Source organism: Diplotaxodon limnothrissa, linkage group LG7 (assembly GCF_057381915.1).
Source record: "Diplotaxodon limnothrissa isolate DT_005_m linkage group LG7, D_limnothrissa_male_GT1.1, whole genome shotgun sequence".
NCBI classification, from domain to species: domain Eukaryota; kingdom Metazoa; phylum Chordata; class Actinopteri; order Cichliformes; family Cichlidae; genus Diplotaxodon; species Diplotaxodon limnothrissa.
This window is the reverse complement of record NC_140602.1, coordinates 5768398-5796002: the sequence shown is the minus strand read 5'-3', so window position 1 is coordinate 5796002 and position 27605 is coordinate 5768398. Positions and strand designations below refer to the sequence as shown.

The following is a 27605-nucleotide window of genomic DNA, read 5'->3' as shown; positions in this document are numbered from 1 at the left end:
ACAATATATACACAGCATCACATCTGAGAGTTTCATTATTAAACTAGCCTAAAGTTCTTAACTGACAGTAGATCTGCAGTCTGTTACAAAGCTGCAGTTCTGAAGAGGCGATGGGCATGAAGATGGTTTTAAGAGCATTGTGATAATACAATAAAAATACCCAGTAGTGTGTGTACTTCATAGAAACTCTGTTGGTTCACAGCATTTCGGGCCTCGAGTTGGTTCTGATTTGCCACAAGAACACACAGATGTTTAAGCAACAGCTAAGAAAAAAAAAAAGAAAAAAAAAAGCAGTGTACGCACTCTCACACATATGCAGACGCTCAAAAACACGTGCAAGTGTAGACATCTGAAGAAAAAGTTGCAGTGTAATTCTTAAATATTCAGTAAGACACTTAGTTTTAAAATAAAATAAAAATTGCAGGGGACAAAACAAACGAGAGGTGAGAAGCAGAAATATGTAAGAGATGAAAGACAAAATAGGAGCCAGCCTGTTAGGGATTAGCTGTGGCGGATTTTGCAGGATTAAAGCTGATGAAGTGTCCTGTGAGAGGGAATTATTGGGAATAATGGGATAACTGTTTCCTCACATGACATGCCAGTTCCCTTGTCTTCCCTATTTTTTTCCCCATTTTGGTTTTTCAGTTCGTTTTGGCTGCCTTAAGGACAAAGCGCACACTTTTGTGCATGTATGCGTGCATTTCATTATAAGCGAGTGAGCCCTTTCCCAGGGCCCTGACAGACACACACAGAGTTGATAAACAAAAAGATTCCATCCTGTAACATAGCCCTTCTTTTCAGTCTTCATAACATTGCTATTAGGCCAAATAAGCGCATGTCAGCTGATCCATTCTAGCAATAAGATCCCCATGAACTTTTTCCAATAACTAACACAGCAGGAGCTGTGGGTGTCAGGTGTGTGTACGTGGTAACATCTGCACCTGCGTTTCTTAAAAAGCTGCTGGTGGGGAAAACAAATTCCTGGTGGACTTAACACCAAAAGGAGAAGCAGGTGCACACTACACAGCAAGTAATAATGTGTGCAGTAGTCTGCTGTGACTATGGTATTTAGTGTGTTCTCTTTGTGACAGCGGGACACTGACAGCAGTGTGAATCTCAGGAGAAAGCTAAACTTCTTCCCCATCCAACATAAATGTTCAGTCATGAAACTTACAGTACACACTGGTTTGTTGACACCCAAATTTCCCTCCCTGAATTTCAGCCTTATTGGTTTACTTTTTATCATTTTTTAAGCTGTGCATCTAGTTATTCGAGGACATCATGGAAGAAAAAATACTTTAAAAAATACGTTGATGATGACTTATGAAAGTGTAGAGGGGCAGGATTGTTATAAATAATATCAAGGGGATGGCAGATAACGAAAACAGGTTTGGACAAGCTTTTAGAATAGCACCCTTAATTAAGGGGAACACAGAGCAACAGAGAATGGAAAAAATATGTATATGTCGGTATTAAAAAAACCCTCCCTTTTTAACAACAACAAATAACAAACTAAATGTTAAATAGTAATGCTGGACAACATAAAGCATACGTCTGTGCTGGGAGTGTGAGGTGTGTGAAAGGACTGTGTGCCAAGCGAGGTAAAAATCAAATACATCAGCGCACACAGACCCCATTGCTCTCCCATACACACTCCTTGAAGGTGCCCAGTGACATGCTTCCATTAGCCAGTTAAAAGTATGTAATACTCTCTACATAGCAGGTTAATATTACTGCACTTATCACCTTTGTAACTAGGTTGAAAGCCATTCTATCTTTAGAGGAGGCAGGTAGGACTGTTGTTGGGTGAGGCAGAAGATAATACTACTGTATCTTCTTGGTTAGAGGACACATGTGAGATTACAACGCTAATGGGGCAGAAGGGTGATGTAAAGGCTGTAGTGGCCCAGCGGTGTTTGAGCACCACACTGAGATGAAGGCTGGGGGCTGGGAACCTGGCAGTGAGATGTGTCCATAATCACATGGTTTGGAGACTGCTGCAACTCATGTTCTCTTCCTGGCCACCTCCACGTCCTGGCACTCAACAGCTGACAGTGCTATGAGCATCTGGGCAGCGTAGTAGGTGGCCATGATGATGGCTCGCGAATGGGGCACAGGGAAGCAGAACTTGTTGACTGCAATGGTGAGGTCGGAGACCATGAAGAGCACGGCACCCAGGCAGGCAGACAACTTGGTCCAGGTCCACAGGTCATTTGCCAGCTGCAAACCTGCGATGGCCCTCCAGCCCATGAAACCAATTAGGGCGATGTAGACGGCCACCAAATAGGTGAAGGGGCCAGAGAGGTAGGGGTACAGCAGGATATAGCACAGAAAGGATACAGCAGTGATCACCAGCCCAGCACGCACGTTAATGGGCTTCATCCCAAAAGCAGAAGAGTAGAGTATATGGGTAATGGCAAACATCAGAAGGCCTGTAGAATATTAAATAATACATGAAATCATAATTAGGTTTTAATACAAGTTGCTTCCATTGAGTTTTATTTAGTCTTTCTAATGGTTCTGATTAATGTTTTCAACGGGCTCAAAAGGCCAAGAAGCCAGGGGGAGTCAGGTGATAAAACAATTCCTGAACCAGGGGTTATGTCTGTTAATATTTGATGGCTGTTTACAGAGATGTTTTTAAATGGACACACCTAGACATTTATTGTTATATGGTTGAATTACATCTGATGAGATAATTGTTAAAATGCAGAGCTTTTCCTCACCATGGACAAAGTAGCCCTGCTCCTGCCAGATGAGAAAGGCATCACCCAGAGCAGAAAAGATTAGACCAGCCAAGATCTTGCGGGCACTGGAGTGAGCACAGAGAAAGGTGAAGCCATGAGCCAGCAAAAACACCCACAGGCAGAAGATGGGCAGGCATTTGATCAAGGCGCTGAACCAAGATGGGCTTGAGGTGGGCAGCCACAGGACAAAGTATACACAGGTTGCTTTGAAGAATGGCACCAATTTAGGGCCTTCACTCTTGACCTGAAAGTAAAATGAATAGTTACATTAATAACTGAAATATAGTTGCAAATACATGTGATGCTCTTATAATCATCGACTTAACCTCTTAAGCCCCAAGCCTACCTGATGTCCTGCCTTTTGCCCCCGTATCTGGGGGCGTTGGGGCTTACGAGGTTAAAATAGATGCATTTTCTGTTTGAGCTGCATAGTGTTATATTTGTGAATAAAGGAGGGAAAAAAACAAGTAGTGAGATTTAAAACTGCTGACTTTGTGTGGCCATTAGTTTCTTGCCGTCAGCCATACGTACACGTGTCACTGAAACCAAACTTTGTGGGAAAAGGCTGTCGAAGGAAATGAGAACGCTCCCAAACTGTGACTCCTAGTAACCTTTAAATTTCTCCTTTTTGCAACTAATTTTATTATTTTGTTTTTCTTTCTCGTCTGGTTTACCTTCTTCCTCGTATATGAAGTTACTGAGAACTGTGAAGTGTAATCATCACTCAAGTTCCTCTTTCCAACTGTGTTACCAGTCATATTTATTTTTGTCCAAATAGATGAGGCACACAACACGCATACAAATCCAGAGTATGAAAAAGTTTCACAAAACCCCTGGAATGATGAGCCACCGGTGATTCTGAGAATCACTTTTGAGGCAGGCCTGTGGGATCAAAAGGCAAAAGAAAAAAGAAAGTGGGTGAGGTGGAAGGGAAAGGCACTGAGTGTGGGTTCACTAGAGGTGAGATCGCTGGACGAGAGAAGAGTATATGAATAAGGCGGGAAGAAGAGGAGGAACAATGTGTCACGGCGGGGTGCGCCGATGTGTGCGGAAACAGGACCCAAAAGCAGATGATGACGAGGAATAGTAATGATTAACAGAAAAGTGAACCTTTATTGCGATGACGGCAGGAAATGAACCAAGAGACCAAAGCAAACAGGCAAAACACTAAGAAACAAAACATTGAAGGTACTAAGACCAAAAACTATAACTATGACCAAGGTGGAAAATAAACAGGCTATGACTATGACTGTAACTCTGGTGAGAATAAACAGACGAACTGACAATGGCATGAAGAAAACAAAAGGCTTAAATACAGACATGAGGTGATCAGGGGAAGTGGCGACACATGAGGAAACAGCTGACTGACATGAATCTAATGACAGGACCAGGAGGAGTGAAACTAAATACAATGACCAAAGAACACATGACACTGTCAGAATAAAACAGGAAACACTAAAACTAGACATGACAATACAAACCTAACATACCAAATACGTGATGAATAATGCAAGAACTCAAACAGAAAACCCAGGAGCAATAACTGCCTAAACTAAAGGCAAATAGGAAATAACACAAAACTAACAACATCTCAAAAAATAAGAACAATACAAAGAAAACTCAAAGTGCTGGGTCGGAGACCCAGCCTGTGACACAATGGGTCATAGTGCAGCAAGGAAAAGTTTCAAAAGACTGGGCAAGAACTGCTGGTTTGATGTCCCAAAGGGCTATTTTACAGCGTGTTTTTTTGCATCCTACCCTGATATATTCAGTGGTAAGCAAAATGATGTAAAAAAAACCAAAAAAAACCCCCAAAAAAAGCCCTGGCATGGTTGCAAAGTTCAAAAGAGAAAAAAAAAGGAAAGAAAGGGCAACTAGGACAAAGAGAAAGGAAAATAAGAAGAAGCACAAATAAAGAAGCCTTAGGGGGGGGAAAAAAAAAAAAAAAAAAAAAAAAAAAAAAAACAGTGAATGAGCTGGTGTACCACCATTCAGATGACAGCTGGATGTAGTAGCAGAGGAGGAGTAGGATAGAGACTGAAGGATCTTACAGTTTATTTCTGTGAAGGAAGGTAGAAAGGAACAGACCAGAAATGCACAATTCTTCAAAAAAGTAACAGATCAAATGACAGTACAGGATCAACTGAAGTGTTCAGTTTATTTTAATTCAATTTTAGTTGTATACTGCCAATTTGCAACAACAGTAGAATGAATGAGACTTATATAGCAAGGTAAACCCCTACAATATTAACTGGAAAACCCTAATGATCAGACGATTCTAGACTAGACATGACAATACAAACCTAACATACCAAATACGTGATGAATAATGCAAGAACTCAAACAGAAAACCCAGGAGCAATAACTGCCTAAACTAAAGGCAAATAGGAAATAACACAAAACTAACAACATCTCAAAAAATAAGAACAATACAAAGAAAACTCAAAGTGCTGGGTCGGAGACCCAGCCTGTGACAGAGCCCCCCCCTTAAGGGCGGATACCAGACGCCCTAAAACCTCGAAAAACAAAACCAAAAACAACCCACCAAGGGCGGGCGGTGGGGGTCCAGGACGGAGGGCCAGAAACAAGGCCAAAAAAAACAAAAACAAAACGTCCATCAAAATCACAGGAGCGCAGGGAACAGTTCATGACTCCTCAGGGGGCCGACCCGGAGGGTGACGGTCCAGAAAATCATAGTTCATGTGATCAGGGGGCCGGCCCGGAGGCCGACGGCACAGAAGTCCATGGTCGAACAGTTCCGGGGGCCGTCCGTGCGGACGGCAATGGTGGCGACATGGAAACCGTTCAGGGGGCCGACCGTGCGGACGGCAACGGCGTAGAAACAGTTCAGGTGGCCGACCGTGCGGACGGCAACGGCGTAGAAACAGTTCAGGTGGCCGACCTCGACGGCGGTGACGTCCAGCAGGTGGCCGAAGATTCCCAGGTGCAGAGCGAGGCTTGGGCGGCGGCATAACAGCCGTAGGACCAGGCGACGCTGAAGCAGAGGCCGGACCAGGCGTAGCAGAAGACTCTGACGAGGCCGGACCAGGCGAGGCCGAAGACTCTGACGAGGCCGGACCAGGCGAGGACGAAGACTCTGACGAGGCCGGACCAGGCGAGGACGAAGACTCTGACGAGGCCGGGCCAGACGAGGACGAAGACTCTGACGAGGCTGGGCCAGACGAGGACGAAGACTCTGAGGCTGGAGCCGGACCAGGTGGAGCAGGAGCAGCTGATGCAGAGGCCGGACCGGGCGAGGATGAAGGCCCTGAGGCTGCAGCTGACGAAGCACAGGCTGGAGCTGCGGCTGACGAAGCACAGGCTGGAGCTGCGGCTGACGAAGCACAGGCTGGAGCTGGTCCGGGCGAAGCAGAGGCAGAACCAGGTGACAGTGAGGCAGCCACAGGTGGTGAAGCAGAAGGCGGCCAGACGGGCTCCTCAGGCCCCCCAGCAGACGTGGCGTGAGGCCGGACGGGCTCCTCGGGCCCGCCAGCTGACGTGGCGCGAGGCCGGACGGGCTCCTCGGGCCCGCCAGCTGACGTGGCGCGAGGCCGGACGGGCTCCTCGGGCCCGCCAGCTGACGTGGCGCGAGGCCGGACGGGCTCCTCGGGCCCGCCAGCTGACGTGGCGCGAGGCCGGACGGGCTCCTCGGGCCCGCCAGCTGACGTGGCGCGAGGCCGGACGGGCTCCTCGGGCCCGCCAGCTGACGTGGCGTGAGGCTGGATGGGCTCCTCGGGCCCTCCAGCTGATGTGGCGTGAGGCTGGATGGGCTCCTCGGGCCCTCCAGCTGACGAGGCATGAAGCTGGCTGGATTCTTCTGAACCTCCAGCAGACGAAGCATGAAGCTGGCTGGGTTCTCCTGAACCTCCAGCAGACGAAGCATGAAGCTGGCTGGGTTCTCCTGAACCTCCAGCAAACGAAACATGAGGCTGGCTGGGTTCTCCTGAACCTCCAGCAGACGAAACATGAGGCCGGACGGGCTCCCCGGGCCCTCCGGCTGACACTGAAATTGGCTGCACCAGCTGTACCTCCGTCTCCGGCTCCAAACCGGCCTGGATAGCAGTCCCACAGCATCTTAGCTGAGCCTGATGGCTAGCTTTTCCAGGGCAAACAGTCTCTGTATAGCCGGGTTGCGTTTGTGATACGGGGCGTCGGTGGCGCGCACGCCGCTTTTTCTTAGGAGTGGGAGACGGCGGAGCGATGGGCGGAAGTCCCTGGTAACTCCGAGGTCCCCCGAGAGCCAGTCGAGTTCCCCGGAAAGAGTGCTCGTGCTCCGGAATGAGCCACGGCTTCCACCGGAGCTCCTCCTCCAAGAGAGCGCAGAATATAGACTGGCGCTCGTCGTCGTCCAAGTCTATGGTGTGCGGCGCTTCCTCGCGCTGAACTGTGACAGGAGTATGGCGAGACTGTGATGAGGGTGTGGAAACTGGTGAGCTGAGAGGTGGTGACGCTGCGGCGAATCTCAGCGAACCGACACGAACACACTCAGGTTCCGGAGGCAGCAATGGAGATGACTGATTGTGGGGTTGTTGTGACTGGTGGGTGCTGGAAGCCATTTCCTGACTCGACAGTCCCTGGGCCTGCAGCATCTCCTTTATCCTCGTAAAGGCATCAACTATGGCAGGTGAGTCCGGGAGCTGGAGAAGGCGGGGATCCCTCTCCATAATAGCTTCAGCAGCGTTAATCATTACCAGCTTGCTCTTCAAATCGGGCGCTGTGAGGACGCGGTTGAGGATCGCTTGGATCTGAGCCATCTCCTCCAGACACTCGGTGAGAGCAGAGTCTGCTGGGTCCATGACTGGTCAGTTCGTTCTGTCACGGCGGGGTGCGCCGATGTGTGCGGAAACAGGACCCAAAAGCAGATGATGACGAGGAATAGTAATGATTAACAGAAAAGTGAACCTTTATTGCGATGACGGCAGGAAATGAACCAAGAGACCAAAGCAAACAGGCAAAACACTAAGAAACAAAACATTGAAGGTACTAAGACCAAAAACTATAACTATGACCAAGGTGGAAAATAAACAGGCTATGACTATGACTGTAACTCTGGTGAGAATAAACAGACGAACTGACAATGGCATGAAGAAAACAAAAGGCTTAAATACAGACATGAGGTGATCAGGGGAAGTGGCGACACATGAGGAAACAGCTGACTGACATGAATCTAATGACAGGACCAGGAGGAGTGAAACTAAATACAATGACCAAAGAACACATGACACTGTCAGAATAAAACAGGAAACACTAAAACTAGACATGACAATACAAACCTAACATACCAAATACGTGATGAATAATGCAAGAACTCAAACAGAAAACCCAGGAGCAATAACTGCCTAAACTAAAGGCAAATAGGAAATAACACAAAACTAACAACATCTCAAAAAATAAGAACAATACAAAGAAAACTCAAAGTGCTGGGTCGGAGACCCAGCCTGTGACACAATGGGTCATAGTGCAGCAAGGAAAAGTTTCAAAAGACTGGGCAAGAACTGCTGGTTTGATGTCCCAAAGGGCTATTTTACAGCGTGTTTTTTTGCATCCTACCCTGATATATTCAGTGGTAAGCAAAATGATGTAAAAAAAACCAAAAAAAAACCCCCAAAAAAAGCCCTGGCATGGTTGCAAAGTTCAAAAGAGAAAAAAAAAGGAAAGAAAGGGCAACTAGGACAAAGAGAAAGGAAAATAAGAAGAAGCACAAATAAAGAAGCCTTAGGGGGGGGAAAAAAAAAAAAAAAAAAAAAAAAAACAGTGAATGAGCTGGTGTACCACCATTCAGATGACAGCTGGATGTAGTAGCAGAGGAGGAGTAGGATAGAGACTGAAGGATCTTACAGTTTATTTCTGTGAAGGAAGGTAGAAAGGAACAGACCAGAAATGCACAATTCTTCAAAAAAGTAACAGATCAAATGACAGTACAGGATCAACTGAAGTGTTCAGTTTATTTTAATTCAATTTTAGTTGTATACTGCCAATTTGCAACAACAGTAGAATGAATGAGACTTATATAGCAAGGTAAACCCCTACAATATTAACTGGAAAACCCTAATGATCAGACGATTCTCTGTGCTGAAGCACGCGGAAACATGGAGAAGGAAGAAGGGGGTGAGGCAGTGGCGGCTGGCCCATAGGGGGCGCTCGGGCTCCGCCCCCCCAAATGTGGAGGAGTAAAAATATATATTTTTAAAAAATTCATCAATGATAGTTTTACTATGTGTGTGCCCATATACAGCCAGGCGTATTTTAACATTTTCACCAGCTGACTCATTAAAGTTCAACCAACAAACGGTGTTTTTCTTCTTCTGGGGCGCTCGTCAAAGCGCCCTTGATATGCAGCGAAATAGCCTATCATTAAATGGTTGCCAGGGGAAAATAATAAATATTTGACCTATCAGCGTCGCTGAATTAAATGGTTTGGGGGCGCTTAAAATTGCGCCCCTGCAGAAAACGCGCGAAGATTTGCTGTTCTAGAATTTTACCTCAGTCAGTAGCCTAAGTGAGCTATAAGGTCAGAGAGAGACGATGGCAGCGGTATTGTTAACGGTTGAGGCACAGCCTCCCCCAAATTCGGTTAGATCGCTTCTAACCTACCCTTTTGCCAGAAGGACAATGGCAGAAAAACTGCAAGTTAAAGAGTTGGGACCTGACAAGCCCGAAATTCAACTAACCCAGGCAACGAAGGAGAAGTCAAAAGCATACAACAGGACTTTTTGTCGGAGTTGGTTCCAGCGCAAGTCGTGGCTGACAGGCCACTCAGAAAGACAGACGAGCAAAGTTCTTGTACAAATAAGAACCCTTAACCATATTTACTCTCTTTCTCCATCCCCCTCTCTTTCTCTCTTTAGCCCACCCCCCCAATCAGTTTACAGTTGTTGTTTTCAATAGTTATTTTTCATTCATTCATTCAAAAAAAAAAAAAAATCTGTTCATGTTCATTTTTACAAATCTATACAAATGGCCAGAATATGGTTGTTCATTTTAAATTTAAATTAAAATTGTGTTGTTTGATGTACTCATTAAATGGGTCATTTTAGTCGATATCATAAAAATTGCCCCCCCTGAGATTTTTTTCAGGAGCCGCCACTGGGGTGAGGTTTAAGTGACCGAGTTTAGGTGACACCAAACCTACTCTAGAGTACCTGATAGACTACCAGCAGGAAAACAACAGGGATCTGACGCACAAGTTCATACAGTCATGACCATATTGAGCTAAAAGTAGGACAGCAAAATAACTATTGCCTGGGTTCTCCAGTATTAAAAGCAGGATGCTGAGAAGATCATTTGCATGTTCCCTGAAAGCATGCCAGACTAGGAAGGCACTTTGACCATTTTTCTAAATGTAATCAACAGTCTGCTTCAGGGAGGATGCAACAAACACATTACTTCCAAGGGCTTGTGTGGTGCAAGGACATCCATTGAGAACGAGACAATAGAGGAAAAAGGCAGTAATGTATCTGTCTAAATTTCCTGAATTATATGGTCTCCAGGAAAGCCCTTGCTTGGAAACAGGTTTCCATCAGGTAGATATGCCAGGAGTGTGTTTTAGCACTCAGCTATATGTTTATCCACTGCTTACATGTGTTATATGATCCTCCCAGGAGCTCTGCAGACCTACTAAAGCTTCATACACAACATTATTTGATATTGTTCCATAGTCACAATATAAGTTTTAGCTAATTTTATATATATATATATATATATATATATATATATATATATATATATATATATATATATATATATATATATATATATATATATATATATATATATATATATATATATATATATATATATATATCCATATCCTTAAGATGTGATTGCAGAGTGTATGAAGATACCTAGCACACGCACACAGAGCTTCTGGATACCTAGTGGTCTGCGTGCCAAGATTGGACATTTACTTTTAAACTCACCTCTTAAGCCGCTTCAGCATATGGATTACAATACTAAAATTACCCCTGATTATTACTTCAAATTCTTGCGTTATAAAGTACTTTTAGTTAGATGTATCCTGTAAAAATAAAAGTTGTTTCAGTCATTTTTCTTTGAATATTTAGGTTTCCTACCAAAATGGCAAAAAGAGAAGTAACAATACTTGCTCTGCCACTTTTTCACTCTGACAAGATTAAGATAAATTTCAGCAGTTTTGTTTTCTGCTTTCACAATACATTTAAGATTAATATCAGTCTCCTCTAGGTACAAGTGTAATGCTGTTTTCCACTGCCATCAAACCAGGGCTAGGTATATAATGGGAACTAATGCACTCCTTTCCATTATCCACTTTGCTGTACTTGTACAGTGAACCTATCTATCACATTAAGGCCACATAGGTGGCGAGGCAAGGAGACGGCCCTGGCAACACTCCCAGACTAACCGATATGAAAATTCTACTTAAAAGCCAGGGTTGTCTTACTTCAGGACAGAGCACAAGAAAACACCACATGCCATATCTGTTACACTCCTGGGACTCAAGGATGACTTTAGGTATTCTCATTACACATTTAGCAGTTAGTTCTTATTAAATAAGGTCCAGTGAAAACAGTTTACTATGCTCAATAAGGCAGTGTCAGTTTGATTTCTATCTACAGACAAGACTAATGATTGGTTTGGCACTTAAGAAAGGAAAGGAAGTTGGGAGGAAGTCAGTGACTCCTATAACCTTTAGTCTGTTCTATGCTGGGTTTGAGATACTTTTCAGTTTCGTTTTTTATTCTTTGCCATCCAATCATGGCATGTACACGCTAAACAAAATCCTTTAAGAAGGAGAAAGGCATAACTAAAATAGGATTTGAAACATTTATAACATAATCCTTTAAGTCTTCTAATACAATTAGGCTTCAATTTTGTTACAGTGTTCTATAAAAGAAGTTTCATTTTGCAGACTTAGATATGAATCCAGATTATGATAGTATCAGGAGTTCAAGTATTAATTTCTGTCATATCCTAAACAATTGCTGCTGTAATATTTCCCCACCCCCATTAAAATGTGATTGCACAAATTTTTCCATCAGGAAAGCATAATTGCTTGTGGGAATCCATAAACTGCTTTATACCAGTTTTAATGGGTTTCTTGCTCAGATGATCAGCATTGTTCTCCTGTTCAGTTTCTTGTACTTGACTGAAATTGGTGGAGTTATGTAGCACACTATCATCTCAACTGTAAACCAGTCCACTCTTATTCGTGGAGGCGTCAGTTTGTCTGTGGGAGCACTGAAGACAGGGACATTAGCGATGGCTGTTAGTCCTGTAATAGCCGGCTGTCGCCAGAAAAAAAAAGGAGAACATAATACCTCACTTAAGAAGCAAAGAAAATGAATCATTTCGTCATCATTTATCTGTCTAAATGATCACATTATAAATAAAGGATGTTTGCAAAAGTGCAGGACCATATAAAGCTGAACAGCTACACACACCTGCTCCTGTCCTCTGTTAAACAATAATACTGTTAATGATTGACTATATTTGCATGATTAGTCAATACACATCGACTGACCTTTAAAAGGCACCTCGTATCCTAAACCAAAGAAAAGACAATTTGTTCTTTCTTTTTTGTGTCCTTTTGAAGTACAGAAATATGGCGCCTCTAAAGTCTGCACAGCTGGCATGTGAGTCTTATGACAATGTTATTTCTACGAAGCATCACACAACTCTGTTTTTTCCCATCTTTGAGCTGCTTTAGCTCAACAAAGATGACTTGAAGACATTTGGGGATGCAGACTAGAAAGGAATACAACCTTACTGCTGCACTGTATGACGTCTTGAGTTCCTGACGTAAGAGTAAAAACTTCAGTTTCTGATAAATAAAAAAAACAACAAAACAAAATCCCCCCCACTGTGGGCACTGGATGTGCTGATGCCTCTACAGATGATCAATATAGCCAAAAATAAGCAAATCAAGTTAAGGCAAGCAACGTGAGTCAAAGTCTTTGGGCAGTACAGATTGGTTTCAGACTGCATGTGCTCTGCCTGTTTGAATGGTTCCTTGACATATCTAGATTTAAAAATGTTCATAGAGTCCCTTATAAGGACAACATTCTGCTCACTGTTGTAAAACTGAGTGTAGTACTGTGTTTAAAAAAAACATACCAAAGAATCAAGCAGGAACTGTTGAACTGCATCTAAGTAAAACTGAATAATAGCAGCCTCCAGTGGGACAATAATCACGTTTACTTCTGAACAGGTACTGGCAATTATCAGACACTAACACACCAATATATTATAATTTTTCAGCATCAGAAAAACAACCCTGAATAAAAGCATACATCTTTTTCTCAGCAATGTTGGGACCCTAATAGAAATAAAGGAAAACCAGGACCTGCACAGTATCTTCTTCACTAAGGAAACTAGTCTGTATGGCAGGCATTCCTCCACACAGGCTTACACACCCGGGTTTTCTACAGGCCAACTTACAATGAACCGTCCTTCATGGCCCCAGCAAAGGGGGTAAAATTTCATAGCAGCTCTGCTAGAGCAAGATGATGCTCCACCTGCTTAAATTATTCATGTAGTTATCAGCTTTTTTGTCAAAATGGACGATTTCCAGGTGAGGTCCATTATTGAGCCAATAGATACGCCAAACAATAAACTCTATATAAAGCACAGCTACAACAAGGGAGATGAAAAGAAAGCCAGAATCGACCACAGCTCGGCGCATGCGTTACTGGAGGGTAAGGAACGGGAAAAAAACACAAAAAAGGTCGTGGCATGACAGCTTTTTCTTTTTTGTCAGGGATAGCCTTTCGAAATTTGTGTATGTTCAATACCGAGAAGGAACAAGCGAGCAGCGTCGCTGCTGTGCCAAAAAAGGGAAACGGCTAGACGGAAACAAGAAAGTTTCTGCCTTGTGTCTGCACAAACACATACAGAGGGACACTATTTAATGACGAGAAAATGAGATAGCTGCGTGAGTTACCGCGAGCACCTGACCGAACGGTTTTTCATTTAGCAGACGCGCTTATTTACTGGCAATTAAATAATGAACCAGAGAGCATGCGCTGGCCTTCCGAGATAAAGTATGACAAGATATGAATAACAACGAAAATGCCCCAGTAAATGCTTGAATCGAGGCAGTCGACAATGCACACATTAAGGATGTTATCTTCGGAAGTCTCGTTATTGTATCACTAGCTTAACTAGCCGCTGTTTATTCCTGAATGTTTTAAATGGCCATTTGAAACTGGTACTTACCACTGTTACTGGAGAAACCATTTCTCCCTCGGTGCTGCCCGTGCCGCTTAAAAAGGATACACTGATTCGTTTGAGTCTTCTTGTTTATGTTTTACTGAGGAAGGCGAGATGCCGATTGTTTTTGTCCTCGATCCTGTGGGCGGTCCGACATCAGAGAGGCAGTGACAGGCCTTTCAGTGTTGACCAATAGGTGCAGAGACTGGTCTTAGAGGGCGGGATTAGGCGTCAGGCGACGCCCTGATAGGAGGAGTCGGGGTTCCTTTTACATACCGGAGCAGATGGCCTTTATTTACATTCTACGGAAATGGAGCTTGATTTGTCGAGCTTGGTTTTTGATTGCACATTGACAGTTCAGCGTTAATTGATCATATTGAGCGTTAGAGATGAGAAAACATTACTGCTGTATGGATGATGAATTGAAAGCTATTAAGCTATTAATAACCACTTTTCTGCCGGAGCATTTTCAACTCTGACACCTTACGCTCCTCTTTTTTTTTGTTTTAATTCAATTAAATTCAGTTTTATTTAGTGCCAAATCACAGAAACCGCTGCTTCAATTTGCTTTAAGGTCATTGTCTCCAAACCATACGCCATGACAGGCCTCACTACTTTCTTGTCAACCTTCACTGTTGCTGCTGTCCTACTGTCACAAACCACTCTTGTCACTCCTCCCCACCTGCTCCAACCTGTGTGCGCTCCCTTCTTCAACTTTCTTGTGCACTGTCAATTGCTTTTTATGGCTGACCCCAGGTATTTAAACTAGTCCACCTTCACTACTTCTACCCTCTTGCATTTACTGTAACACCTCTCTTTCTCTAATTCACACATGTATTCTGTTCCAACTTTCATTCTCTTTTCCCTGGAACATACCTCCACCTCTCCAGGATCTTGTCCACCTGCTCTCACTACAGATCACAATCTCACCCACACTTTGAAGTCATCTATCACCCCTACCACCTCACTACAGTCTGGCTTCATACATGTTCTCCACCACCTTCACAGGCATCTCTGCGACTACTTATGTGATACCAGTTTCTCATTTTCTCTAGCTCCACAAAGCTACAGTGCAGCTTCTGATCTTCTCTACACTTCTCTATCAACAACCTCAAAGCAAACATATTTTATTTATCTATCATTTTTTCTCCGCTTGAAGACATACTGCTACTCACCGATTGTCAACTCCCTTCTTAACCAAGCTTCCACAACTGTTTCCTAGCTAGCTAGCTGTCGTGGCTCATCAGCTTTATGCCTCTGTAGCAGGGGCGATTTTAGCCCATTTTGGGGGGTGCTTCAGCACCCCCAAAATGAATCAAAGCACCCCCAAAGATTTCTGCAAAATAAAACGGACTGCTCAATTATCACTGCTCACTCAAGAGTGGAGTTCTCTCTGATATTGGGCCACCGTTCCGTTGCTTTGAACATGTAATTGGTTTTGTTTTCTCGATTGGGGGGCTGAAAAAAATGTAATGCGTATTTGCGTAATACATTTTGATCAATAAACTTTCCCTATTTAAACATGCACTATGGTGGCCTTTCTTTGCTCATAACTCCTTGATGTTGGTAAATACAATAAGTGAGCAATATATATAATATACATATGATAATGCACAGCACATTATGGAGTATGCCCCTGCTGTGAAGTCCTGCCTCCATCTACTTGTCGTTTAATCACTGGACAGCTTGACAGGTTCATACAAAATATTAGATTAGGCCAATTGTCCTATACATATTTTTGACCTAGGGGTGGGATTGATTGTGAACTGGAAAGGGAAAATGCTTAGGAAGCTGAGTACGGCTGCATCGTCACTGATTTGTAGAATCATTTTGATTCGATACAGGATCCGATTCAATTTGATTGGAATCTGGAAAGTTTTGCCTCAGTCAGAAATATTACAATTCTGATCATTTAACAGTATATATCCATAATTTCGTATCTATTAAAAGAAAGCTGACACATGTGAGACTTAATTAGAGATGTAAACAGAGAGTTATGAAACCTGCAGCTGCAGAAGCCAGCGAAGAAAAAAGAGGCAAACACAGCGCGGACCTGACGACGCACCAAAATCTGACTCTGACGCGTCGGGTCCGCGCTCTGTGTTCACGTTTGTATGCAGAATCCGTAAACCTGCTCCCAGTTACTGTTTTAGCTGCATGGTGTTTGACGACATGTTGTGAGGTTTAACCTGAGATGCTGGCGTTTCAGGCATAATAACGTTAATTTACAAATCGACACGGGATTTTAATGAATCAATATCACTTTATTCAATTTAGCATGGATTGTAATCAGAAAAGCGATAATCAAAACCCATCCCTAATCAAGAACTTGCAAAGTAAAAACATGATCAATGTAAGGTAGCCCTTTTGTTATTTACATTTAAAAAGAGGATTAGTGTTACTGTGCGCTGGCTGAGTCTGTTTCTTTTCTTAGAAATAGTTTCTCCTGCCCTGGAGAAAATCCACTTGCATGGAACAGAAGAGGCTGTGGAGTGCAGGAACTACACTGCAAGCTGGTAGATATGCAGGTATTCCTGGGTCCTGCAGACTATCACCTAAAAACAATAAACAAAATGATTTTCTAAACTGTGTAGCAATGTAATGTACGTATAGTGTCAAATACATTTTTGTAGTCTTCATTAGCTTTAATTCACATGGAAGTGTTCCTAAAGTCATATGCTGTAATGATATTTCCATTATGAAAACATGATTTTGGACATTTCAAGTTTTTCACTTCGGCAGATAAAATGAATTGAGCAAAATCAACTCAAAATATTCCCACACGCCATAACGTCCTCTCTTCCTCGCTGGCTCCATATCTGTCAGTGGAATGATCACCTCGTCGCTATCTGTCACCATCAACACACTCCACGAATCCCGTGGATGATTCACTTCCTTATATCTGTTTGAATCAGGTACCGAAGCAGTTACGTGCGTAATGAAGCTTCGGACGTCACTGGTCACGTGACTTTTGCCAAACGAAGCAAGCCTCGACACAGTGCTTCTGAACCAGTGTGTTGTTTTTTTCGACACACGCTCCGGAGCGTCAGCTTCAAGCGGGCCATCACTAGCTGCAGCGGAGGGGAGGTGGAAGTTCCTTGCAGGACATATTAGCTGCATTTAACTTTCGGTTACTCTTTATATAGTTAGGTAGGGGTCAGGCCATGTTTCTTTTTAGCTGAAAAACATTACACCCAGGTAACCTGCAGTGTTGAAAACTTGTTTTCCAATGATGTTTGCTACCCTACAAACCGTCCTCCTCTGTAGTAACATCAGCGATATTTGACTGTCCTGTTGATCTCATTGAAATGTATATAGCCTATTTAAAATCTAAAACTTAACATTGTCCGTAGCCTGCCGTTGTTACCACTGTTGCTACAACTGTTTGAAATGTAATGAGAGAAACTGTTTTTTTTGTCATATGTGTATGTACCGATATTGAACCCTAACTGAAAACCTAACTAGCTAACTGACTAGTTAGTACCTTGGGTAATGTTGGATCAGTGTTTCAATATTTATATCCTTTATTAGATGTACATGTGGTTTGGTTATTTGCCTTTTGGTTGAAAGTACACTGAGAGAGGACTTTTTTATTAGTGATCTTAATAGTATTTTTTTTATCTAATTGAATACAATCTATTTGTGTATGATTGTCAGTCCAAAGAGGGAGAGAGGAAAGAGGGGAGCATGAGGAGAAAGTACAAGGTCAGGAAGAACCAGGTAAGAAAACAGACAGGGAGTACTAACAGACAAAACAAAAACTGTTAAACTGGCAAAGAAAGAAAAAACCCAATTAATTTTACTCATACAATCTGGAAGTTGTGTTCTCTCTAGATTAAAGCTGCTATACAGAATCTGCAAAACAAACTGGGTTGTCAGCCCTGGCACTGCATTACCATATTGGGCTTCAGTCAGAGGAAGTCACGGTTGCCAAAGACTTTTTGAAGCTCAAGAGTGAGGCTGGTGCCATTCCAGATATGTTAACATTGTACAATCTTCTGGATAATCAGATCTTCCCCACACTGAAAACTGTTATTCAGGTTGCCCTAACAAACCCAGTTAGCAGCTGTGGTTGTGAGAGGTCTTTTAGTGTCTTGAGTCAGCTCCATACCTGGCTGAGAAGGACCATGGGTCAAAGCTGACTCCAGCACCTGGCTGTGATGTCAGTTGAGAAAGAGATGCTTGAGAGACTTGACCACCAAAATGTGATAGACAGATTTGCCAACCTCAAGGTGAGGCGACATAGGTTAAAAGAAAAGAAAAAATCTGCAGAGCCATAGTAGTATCTGCAGTAAAGATCTTTTCATACATTATACCATAGGCCAAGGTGTCTCAATTTTCCTAATTTTTTAATAATATTTTGTACATTTCAAGGACTCTTTTATTTTTGGAGTGTATTTTTTATGTATCTGTATTATATTATACATACACTTTAAAAGTGAATCTCTGTCCAAAAAATGCACTCAGTTTACTTTTTACTCACTATGAGCATCATTTTCATCATCAGTTTTTTTTAAAATTCCAATCCATTCTTCTTTAGCAGCATTTAAATAACCTTTATCAGATTTGATGGTTTTGTTACAGACTTGTCAAAAAAGTGTTTTGCTTTTCTTTCACAAATGTGGGGATTAAATTGTGTTAAAATGTACAAAACAGTGATGTCATGTTTTGTGACGAGGACCCAGGCACAGAGAGACTTGATGAATTTAAGAATCTTATGATTTAATAACGAAATTTGCAGACTTGCACAGAGAGGGTAAAATTATGATGACTGATAATGGAGATGAAGACAACAGACGATGAGGACAGGGAGGAACAGGGGTTTAAATGCACCAAGGAGACAGTCAGAGGGAATTTGGGACAACTGGAGACATTTAGGGATGCAGGGACTAAAAGAGACAAGGAAGAAGTCTCATCGTGATGAGTAAAGTTTACCTTGCCTGGATGGGCAGCTCTCTGGGTGCTCAGCACCCCCAAAGCTCTGATCCTTGAATCGCCCCTGCTCTGTAGTAACGACACCTCTGTACGTACGTCACACTCTTGTTTTTGAAAAACAGTACCAATACACTTCTTCTCCATAGGCATCCACTCACTCTCCAAGATTGTTGTATTATCTTTTGTAAGCCTGTCCTCTTTTATTACATGATTTTTATTGTAAATATTTCCAACACTGGAAACAAGTTGTAGCATTCTCTGTGTTCTTTTTTGACCCAGACATAAACGTTATTTATTTATTTGACGAGGAAAGAAAAGACACGTGGAAACAGCTCTGTTGATACCTCGCATCAAATTTCTAGTGTTCTAGATTTCCACAGTAGTGGCGACACCATGTGGTCTGCAGCTGTCAAAACGTGTTCTGGACGGACATTGCGTAAGGAAACTATGGGGCCGAAAACGGAAGTGCTCCTCATACATGTATCCGGCAAGTGTATGGAGGAACTTCTGGAAGTCCCGTTATACGAACAGACAGTCGGTTCCTTTATCCACGATCAAGATGGATCACCGCTTCTCAAACAACGAGTTTCTATAAGACTGCATCTTATAGTGTATATAAGATGCAGTCTATGGGTTAGGAGGACCATGTGACATTTTCAGAGTCATCGTCCTGTCTTCAGCGGACACGCGTCAACAAAAATAAATATTTGTATTTGGAAGTTAATTTGTTGGGTTATTATTTTGTTCGTGAAAATGAATCAAAAACTCGCTCACATATAAAATATTACACGAATACACTTCGGACTAAAACGTTTTCTGACTCGTACTCCCACAAAGCCGGATATACGCACAAGTGAGTCATCTTACTTCCGTTAGTAGCTCTTCGGACCTTTAATTTTCGTTCTACCCAGCTGCTAGTCTCTACTAACACCCGGCGTCGGTTGTGCTCGATTTATTTATTTTTTTGTTATTTGGAGGTTTTTGTCCATCTGTAGGTGCTGAATACGCAAATTTGGATGGGGTTTCCCTTAGTTTGGTGCGTTATCAGCGCAGAGCGGAAGTTCGCCTTTCGGGCTTTTTGGTTAGCTGACGTTAACGTTGCCAAACGTTAGATTAGCTAACTTTGCTAACGCGTGCTATTGTGAAGAAAGTAGGATTAACTACTCTGTTTGCAAATGTCCTACAGTAGACTGTTACTGATACAGTCGTTTGTTACAGCTGTCTGGCTAAGTAAAGTTTGGAAACGCCTGAAAGCTAAACAGTCATTCAGCACTCCTGCTTGAGTCTTCAAACAGCCAGCCTACATCGCCGACCGAAATAATGGATTTTGATAACATATTGAACATCGCCTCACAAAACCAGGGCCTCAGCAGTGTACAGGTGAGTAGAAGGCTCTCACTGGCAGACGTTTTACTCATGCCACTGAGAAAACTTAACATCTGTGGGTATGTGTGTGAAAAAACAGATCAGGGAGGGTCTGTTAATGTAGCCAACTTTCATTGTCGTCATACTGTATAGACGTGTACAAACATGCTACATTTTATTGTGACATTAGATTACCATTTTTGCTATATCATTATGGGGAGGACTGTAAATGTTAAACAAGAGTGTACACTTTCCCCATAAACTACAACTTGTATTGTATGTGTTCTTCTCTTTGAGCAGAAGAGATACAGTTTACAAGCTGGACCCCCGAAAAAGGACCCAAAGTCAAAGGGTGTAAATCCTGCTGCTGTGCAGGCACTTCTGAAGAAGCAAGTCACTGAAAACAAAAAGAAAGGTATTAATGATTTAATAACTGTTAAGTTTCTAATGCAGAATATTGGGATTTATTAGTTATGGACTGTTGTATACAGATTGTTCTTCATTCATTTTGTGTGTGTGTGTGTGTGTGTGTTTTTTCCTAGAATGGGAAATGAAGAAACAGAAAGAGGAGCTATTAGCCAAGAGGGTTGAGTTAAAGTCAGACCGTAAAGCGCGTGCCATGGCCTCCCGAACTAAGGATAACTTCAAAGGCTACAATGGTGTCCCAGTGGTAGAGGTTCCCAAAAAGAGGAGATCAAAACATGATATGCAGGAAGATGACTTGAATGGGGGAAGTTTTAGGAATAATACAGTTGACCCAGAGGATGATGAGGACAACTACGAGTATGAACAGACAGATTCAGAGCCAGAGTCCGAGCCCGAGCCACTGAGGCCTGGGAGAATAGCGGGAAATAGTAGCAGTAGTAGTGGCAAAACCTCTTCTAAAAAAAACAATGGGCCGCCCAAGCCCCCTGCACCTTCCATGAACTTTGCTGACTTGCTCAAATTGGCAGAAAAGAAACAGTTTGAACCAGTTGATCTAAAACCCAAAGTAGTGAAAAAGGAGGAAAGGCTGCGCACAGCAGATGAGATAAAGGAACTGGAGATTGAGCGCAAGGCTAAGAAACAAGACAAAGACAAAAACTCAAAGGCAGACAGAGGAAGAGATGGGAAGTCTCAGTCTGGTTATAGTTCAAGTCAAAAAAACACTTTTGAGAGGGAACAGAAGAACAGCAGACCACAAAAGATCTGCTTAGAAAAACAAAGTGTGCCCAGTGGGTCAATAAAGAAGTCACAACCAACAGTATTTAATGATACAGGCCTCTCTTTTTCCAAACTCTCTGGTAGTGATAGAGAAAGAACCAAGCTGTCTTGCAGTGATAAAGAAAAATCCAAGACAAGCTTGTCTAATTCATCAGGTGTCATAAACAGTAAAGTACCTTCAAAAGCCATGTCATCTCAGGTTTTAGCCAAACAAGGGGCCCCAAAGCCCTCGTCTAGCCACAAATCCAGCACCTTAAGTGACCTTAGCTTCAGAAGAGAAAGCTCGTCATTACTTCAAGGAAAAGTTTCAGGTATTCCTGGGAACAGGCCCTCTGGTACAGCTGGCACAGGCCAGAAGTCCAAACAGGTGAGTTCTCAACAGATTAAGCCTAGTCAGGGTAGCTCCTCAAAGCAGGGACCCACAAATGGAGACCCCAAGTTCGGAAGGGGAGAACCACCACGGTCTGGAATGAATTCTGCAGCAAAATCAGGTGGAAATTCAGTGATGAGACCTTCTTTGAGTGGCCCCCCTAAGGCTGGGAGCCAGCCTCAGTCAAAAACTGGAGGAACATCTGGTAGTGTGCCAAAGGCCAGGCCTGGTGGTAGTGGCCTTCAAGGTCATCCTGGAAGTATTGTATCCCGACCTCAAGGAAGTGGACCAGGTCGGCCTGGCAGTGGAGGACTTGTACCAGGAAGACCAACTAGCAGTAGTGGATTAGGACCTGGAAGACCAAAGTGCACTGTAGTGTCAGAGACCATCTCATCCAAGAATGTTGGTGGACCCAGGCCAGGCATGCCACCTCGGCCGGGGATGCAAGGCATGCCACCTCGGCCGGGGATGCAAGGCATGCCACCTCGGCCGGGGATGCAAGGCATGCCACCTCGGCCGGGGATGCAAGGCATGCCACCTCGGCCGGGGATGCAAGGCATGCCACCTCGGCCGGGGATGCAAGGCATGCCACCTCGGCCGGGGATGCCACCTCGGCCGGGGATGCCACAGAGACCTATGATGAACAGGCCACCAGGTAACAATCAGAGTGAAAATAATGATATGAAATTAAGTTAAGTTAATCATGGGTTCAGTTACGGACACTGTTTAGTGTTTTAGTCACGAGGATATTTAGTAGTGTTACAAATAGCCTGACGAACATAATCCAGAAACACTAAGCACCATACAAAGAACTTCTCTCTACATTTTAAATAACATTCAACATTTGAACTCTTATTGCAATGGTTACCTGTAACAAAACAAGCAAAAAGTATTTGTAGGTCAAATGTATAGGTCATATAAATGGTGAGTATTTCATATTATAGTGTAATATATGTATGTATGTATGTGTGTATATATATATATATAAAAAAAAAAAAAAAACACCCAGCACGCCCCTGCGGGCGGTTTATCCTTCAAGCTCGGGTCCTCTACCAGAGGCCTGGGAGCTTGAGGGTCCTGCGCAGTATCTTAGCTGTTCCCAGGACTGCGCTCTTCTGGACAGAGATCTCCGATGTTATTCCCGGGATCTGCTGGAGCCACTCGCCTAGCTTGGGAGTCACCGCACCTAGTGCTCCGATTACCACGGGGACCACCATTACCTTCACCCTCCACATCCTCTCGAGCTCTTCTCTGAGCCCTTGGTATTTCTCCAGCTTCTCGTGTTCCTTCTTCCTGATATTGCTGTCATTCGGAACCGCTACATCGATCACTACGGCCGTCTTCTTCTGTTTGTCTACCACCACTATGTCCGGTTGGTTAGCCACTACCATTTTGTCCGTCTGTATCTGGAAGTCCCACAGGATCTTAGCTCGGTCATTCTCCACCACCCTTGGGGGCATCTCCCACTTTGACCTCGGGACTTCCAGGTTATACTCGGCACAGATGTTCCTGTACACTATGCCGGCCACTTGGTTATGGCGTTCCATGTATGCCTTGCCTGCTAGCATCTTGCACCCTGCTGTTATGTGCTGGATTGTCTCTGGGGCATCTTTACACAGCCTGCACCTGGGGTCTTGCCTGGTGTGATAGACCCCAGCCTCTATGGATCTTGTACTCAGAGCTTGTTCTTGTGCTGCCATGATTAGTGCCTCTGTGCTGTCTTTCAGTCCAGCTTTGTCCAGCCACTGGTAGGATTTCTGGATATCAGCCACCTCCTCTATCTGCCGGTGGTACATACCGTGCAGGGGCCTGTCCTTCCATGATGGTTCCTCGTCTTCCTCCTCTTTCTTGGGTTTCTGCTGCCTGAGGTATTCACTGAGCACTCGGTCAGTTGGGGCCATCTTCCCAATGTATTCTTGGATGTTCGTTGTCTCATCCTGGACTGTGGTGCTGACACTCACCAGTCCCCGGCCCCCTTCCTTCCGCTTAGCGTACAGCCTCAGGGTGCTGGACTTGGGGTGAAACCCTCCATGCATGGTAAGGAGCTTTCTTGTCTTTATGTCAGTGGCTTCTATCTCCTCCTTTGGCCAGCCTATTACCCCAGCAGGGTACCTGATCACGGGCAGGGCGTACGTGTTGATGGCCCGGATCTTGTTCTTACCATTCAGCTGACTCCTCAGGACTTGCCTGACCCTCTGCAGGTACTTGGTGGTTGCAGCCTTTCTAGCGGCCTCTTCATGGTTCCCATTTGCCTGCGGGATCCCCAGGTACTTGTAACTGTCCTCTATGTCTGCAATGTTGCCTTCTGGTAGTTCAATCCCCTCAGTTCTGACTACCTTCCCTCTCTTTGTTACCATCCGACTACACTTCTCCAGTCCGAACGACATTCCAATGTCATTGCTGTATAGCCTGGTAGTGTGGATCAGTGAATCGATGTCTCGTTCACTCTTGGCATACAGCTTGATGTCATCCATGTACAGGAGGTGGCTGACAACTGCTCCGTTCCGTAGTCGGTATCCGTAGCCAGTCTTGTTAATGATCTCACTGAGGGGGTTCAGGCCTATGCAGAACAGCAGTGGGGACAGAGCATCTCCTTGGTAGATCCCGCACTTGATGGTGACTTGTGTTATGGGCTTGGAGTTGGCCTCTAGTGTTGTACGCCACATCCCCATTGAGTTCCTGATGAAGGCTCTTAGGGTCCCATTGATCTTGTACAATTCTAGGCATTCCAGTATCCAGCTGTGGGGCATTGAGTCATAGGCCTTCTTGTAATCAATCCAGGCAGTGCACAGGTTGGTCAGTCTGGTCTTGCAGTCTCGGCTGACTGTTCTGTCTACCAGTAGCTGGTGTTTTGCACCTCTGGTATTCTTGCCAATTCCTTTCTGTGTCCCACTCATGTATTGACCCATGTGCCTGTTCATCTTAGCCGATATGATGCCTGACAGGAGCTTCCATGTAGTACTGAGGCAGGTTATTGGTCGGTAGTTGGAGGGGACCGGTCCCTTCTTGGGGTCCTTGGGGATCAGGACCGTCCGACCTTCGGTTAGCCATTCCGGGTGTCTCTCGTTAACTAGCAGCTGGTTCATTTGTGCTGCCAGACGCTCGTGGAGTGCAGTCAGCTTCTTTAGCCAGTAGGCGTGAACCATGTCGGGCCCTGGTGCTGTCCAACTCTTCATACTGGAGACCCTTTCTTGGATATCTGCCACTGTGATGGTTACTGGACCCTGTTCAGGGAGGTCGCTGTGGTCTGCCCTCAGATCCACTAGCCACTGAGCATTGCCATTATGGGTTGCGTCCTTCTCCCATATGCTCTTCCAGTATTGCTCCGTCTCCAGCCTTGGTGGTGCTGTTCTCTTATTATTGTTCCCTTGCCACTGAGAGTACACCTTTGCTGGTTCTGTGGAGAACAGCTGGTTTATTTTCCTGCCTTCTATCTCTCTGGTGTACCTCCTCAAGCGGCTGGCCAAGGCTGTGAGTCTTTGCTTGGCAGTTTCCAAGGCCTCAGGTATGGACAGCTTGCTGTATTTCTTATGCACCTTCTTTGTCGCACCTTTCTGCAACTCTGTTAGTTGGCTAACCTCCCTCCGTGCTACTTTGATCTTGCCCTCTAGCCTTCTTCTCCATGGAGGGTACTGCCCCTTGTGGCTGTTCAACTTGTAGCCAAGCATCTCACTGATCACTGCTGCCGTATTGTAGATCAGCCTGTTAGTGTCGGTAATAGTGGTTGTAGGTATTGTCCGTAATGCTGCATTAACATCATCTAGCAGACCTTCTGAGGGTACTTCACGTAATCTTGGTAACCGGCTACGGGAGATCCAGGTTTCAAGCTTGGCCATTATCCTATTTTTCAGGTCAGGTCAGTATATATATATATATATATATATATATATATATGAGAGAGAGAAAAAACAACTTCCCGTAACCCACAAGCAACACAATACAAAGGAAATTGTATTATACATTGTGCACACAGTAATAAACCCATCAGCGTAATATTGTGTTGACTGCTGCAAAACAGCTCTTACCCACTGGAGCATGAACATGGGACATCTGGGGGGTGTTACATTGTGTCTGTGTCAGGACACTGACTGTGGATTGTTTGGACCGTGTGGATTGCAGGGTGGGGTCTGTGTGGAAAAGCATCAATTCCAGCAATCCTAAGCGGCATAGGCTAGAATTATTATATCATATTATATTATATTTAAAATTGCTAACATTTGCTAACAGCCTGAAAAAAAACACAACAGTCTGCTACAGGGCAAAGGGTTTGTTTGCCCAACTGAATGAAGTGTCAGCAACACTCACAGCCTTTGTCCTCATTATTGTGTCGCAGAGCTGCGACCTACCTCAGACAAAACATAATTTCAGTGTCTTCTCCCTACTATGTTTATATTGACAAGGGAAAAATTTGATATGCCGCATTTTGAAAGTAATTTCTATATTCATTATCCAGGACCGATGCTGCCACCTATCACATCTGCATACAAGAGGAAATATGAGGATGAGGAAGATGAGTATGACTCAGAAATGGATGATTTTATTGATGATGGAGGTGAGGTGCAGGAGGAAATTTCTAAGCACATAAAGGAAATCTTTGGCTATGATCGAAGCAGGTAAGGCGTGTCACTACATGGTCTGATGTAAGGAAAAATCCATTTAATTGAACTGAAAATCAAATTCTATATTTGTTTTCAACCTCTGCAGATACAGAGATGAGAGTGACTATGCACTAAAATTCATGGAGAGCAGCTGGAAAGATTTGCAGAAAGAAGAAGCTAGGAGGTAATAAGATTTTTTTGGGGGGGGGGACCTCAGTTTCTTTTTCTGTCTGTGTGCCATTTGTCCATAGTGGTCTACTCCTTTAAAAAAAAATACAAAATAATGTTTTGTTCTGTATTTCTGTGATTTGCCACTTTAGCCTGAGAATGGCTGTGCAGGAGGATCTGGAGGAGGAAAGAAGGGAGGAAGAAGAGCTGAAAAGAAAAAACGTCAAGAGGAAAAAAATGAACTGAGGCCTCATTGTCGTTGAGAGGAATAAAATAAGATCATTTTCTTCATTTTGCTGAGAGATGCGACAAAGGGATATACAAAACCCAGTGACTGTCCACTTTGGGTGCTTTGTCATTGCTTCTCTCCCTGAGATTAGATAAAACCTAGCAGCATCTCAAGAAAACTGGAGAGGAAGAATTTTAGTAAAAGAAGGCTTAAAAAAGACAATATGCACAAATTATTCAGGCACTAGGATTAAAGTTCTCACATTGTCCTTTCTTATTTATTTTACCTGCTGAGTGCAGGGATACCTACAGTCCCATCTGTTTAAAAAAACAAACAAAAAAGATTGGCATCAACAACTACAGTAATGGAAAAGTGTGATTGATTTCTTTCTTTCTTCTTTCTTTTTCCTCTTTTTAAAACAAACAAACAAAACAAAACGCTAACATGTTATATAAATGATGACATGCTATTTTTGAGGCGAAGTTGTTGCATATTTTTCCAGACTTTTATTGTAAACTCAGTAAAATGTAGACGACATTACCATTTGATACTTTGTTTTATCTTTGCAAGGATCTGACTGACAATAATGCATTAAGGCTTTTGTTTAGTTTTATGTCTGCATTTTCAGAGTATGACAATCTAAAGCTTTTTTTGGACTGCAAATGCAATGCAGCAGGTAGTCAATGTTTTGCTTTGTATTTCTGTGGAAGAGAGAGCAAAAACGATTTCCTTCCCTAAATTGTGTCGAGTATTTTTGTTTATTTTATTTAAAGAAACTGGCATGGTCAGTATGTAAGGTTGTG

General features: G+C 43.6%; 1 protein-coding gene across 1 annotated transcript; it reads left to right on the top strand.

The window, feature by feature from the left end:
- The first annotated feature begins 19753 nt into the window (after positions 1-19753).
- Positions 19754-27232, top strand: spty2d1 (SPT2 chromatin protein domain containing 1). Its single transcript, XM_085359061.1, has 6 exons — positions 19754-20249; positions 20535-20649; positions 20777-22462; positions 26261-26420; positions 26512-26589; positions 26726-27232. The coding sequence occupies exons 1-6, from the start codon at positions 20190-20192 to the stop codon at positions 26817-26819; spliced, it is 2193 nt and encodes a 730-aa protein (XP_085215187.1). The 5' UTR covers positions 19754-20189; the 3' UTR covers positions 26820-27232.
- The last annotated feature ends 373 nt before the right edge of the window (positions 27233-27605 follow it).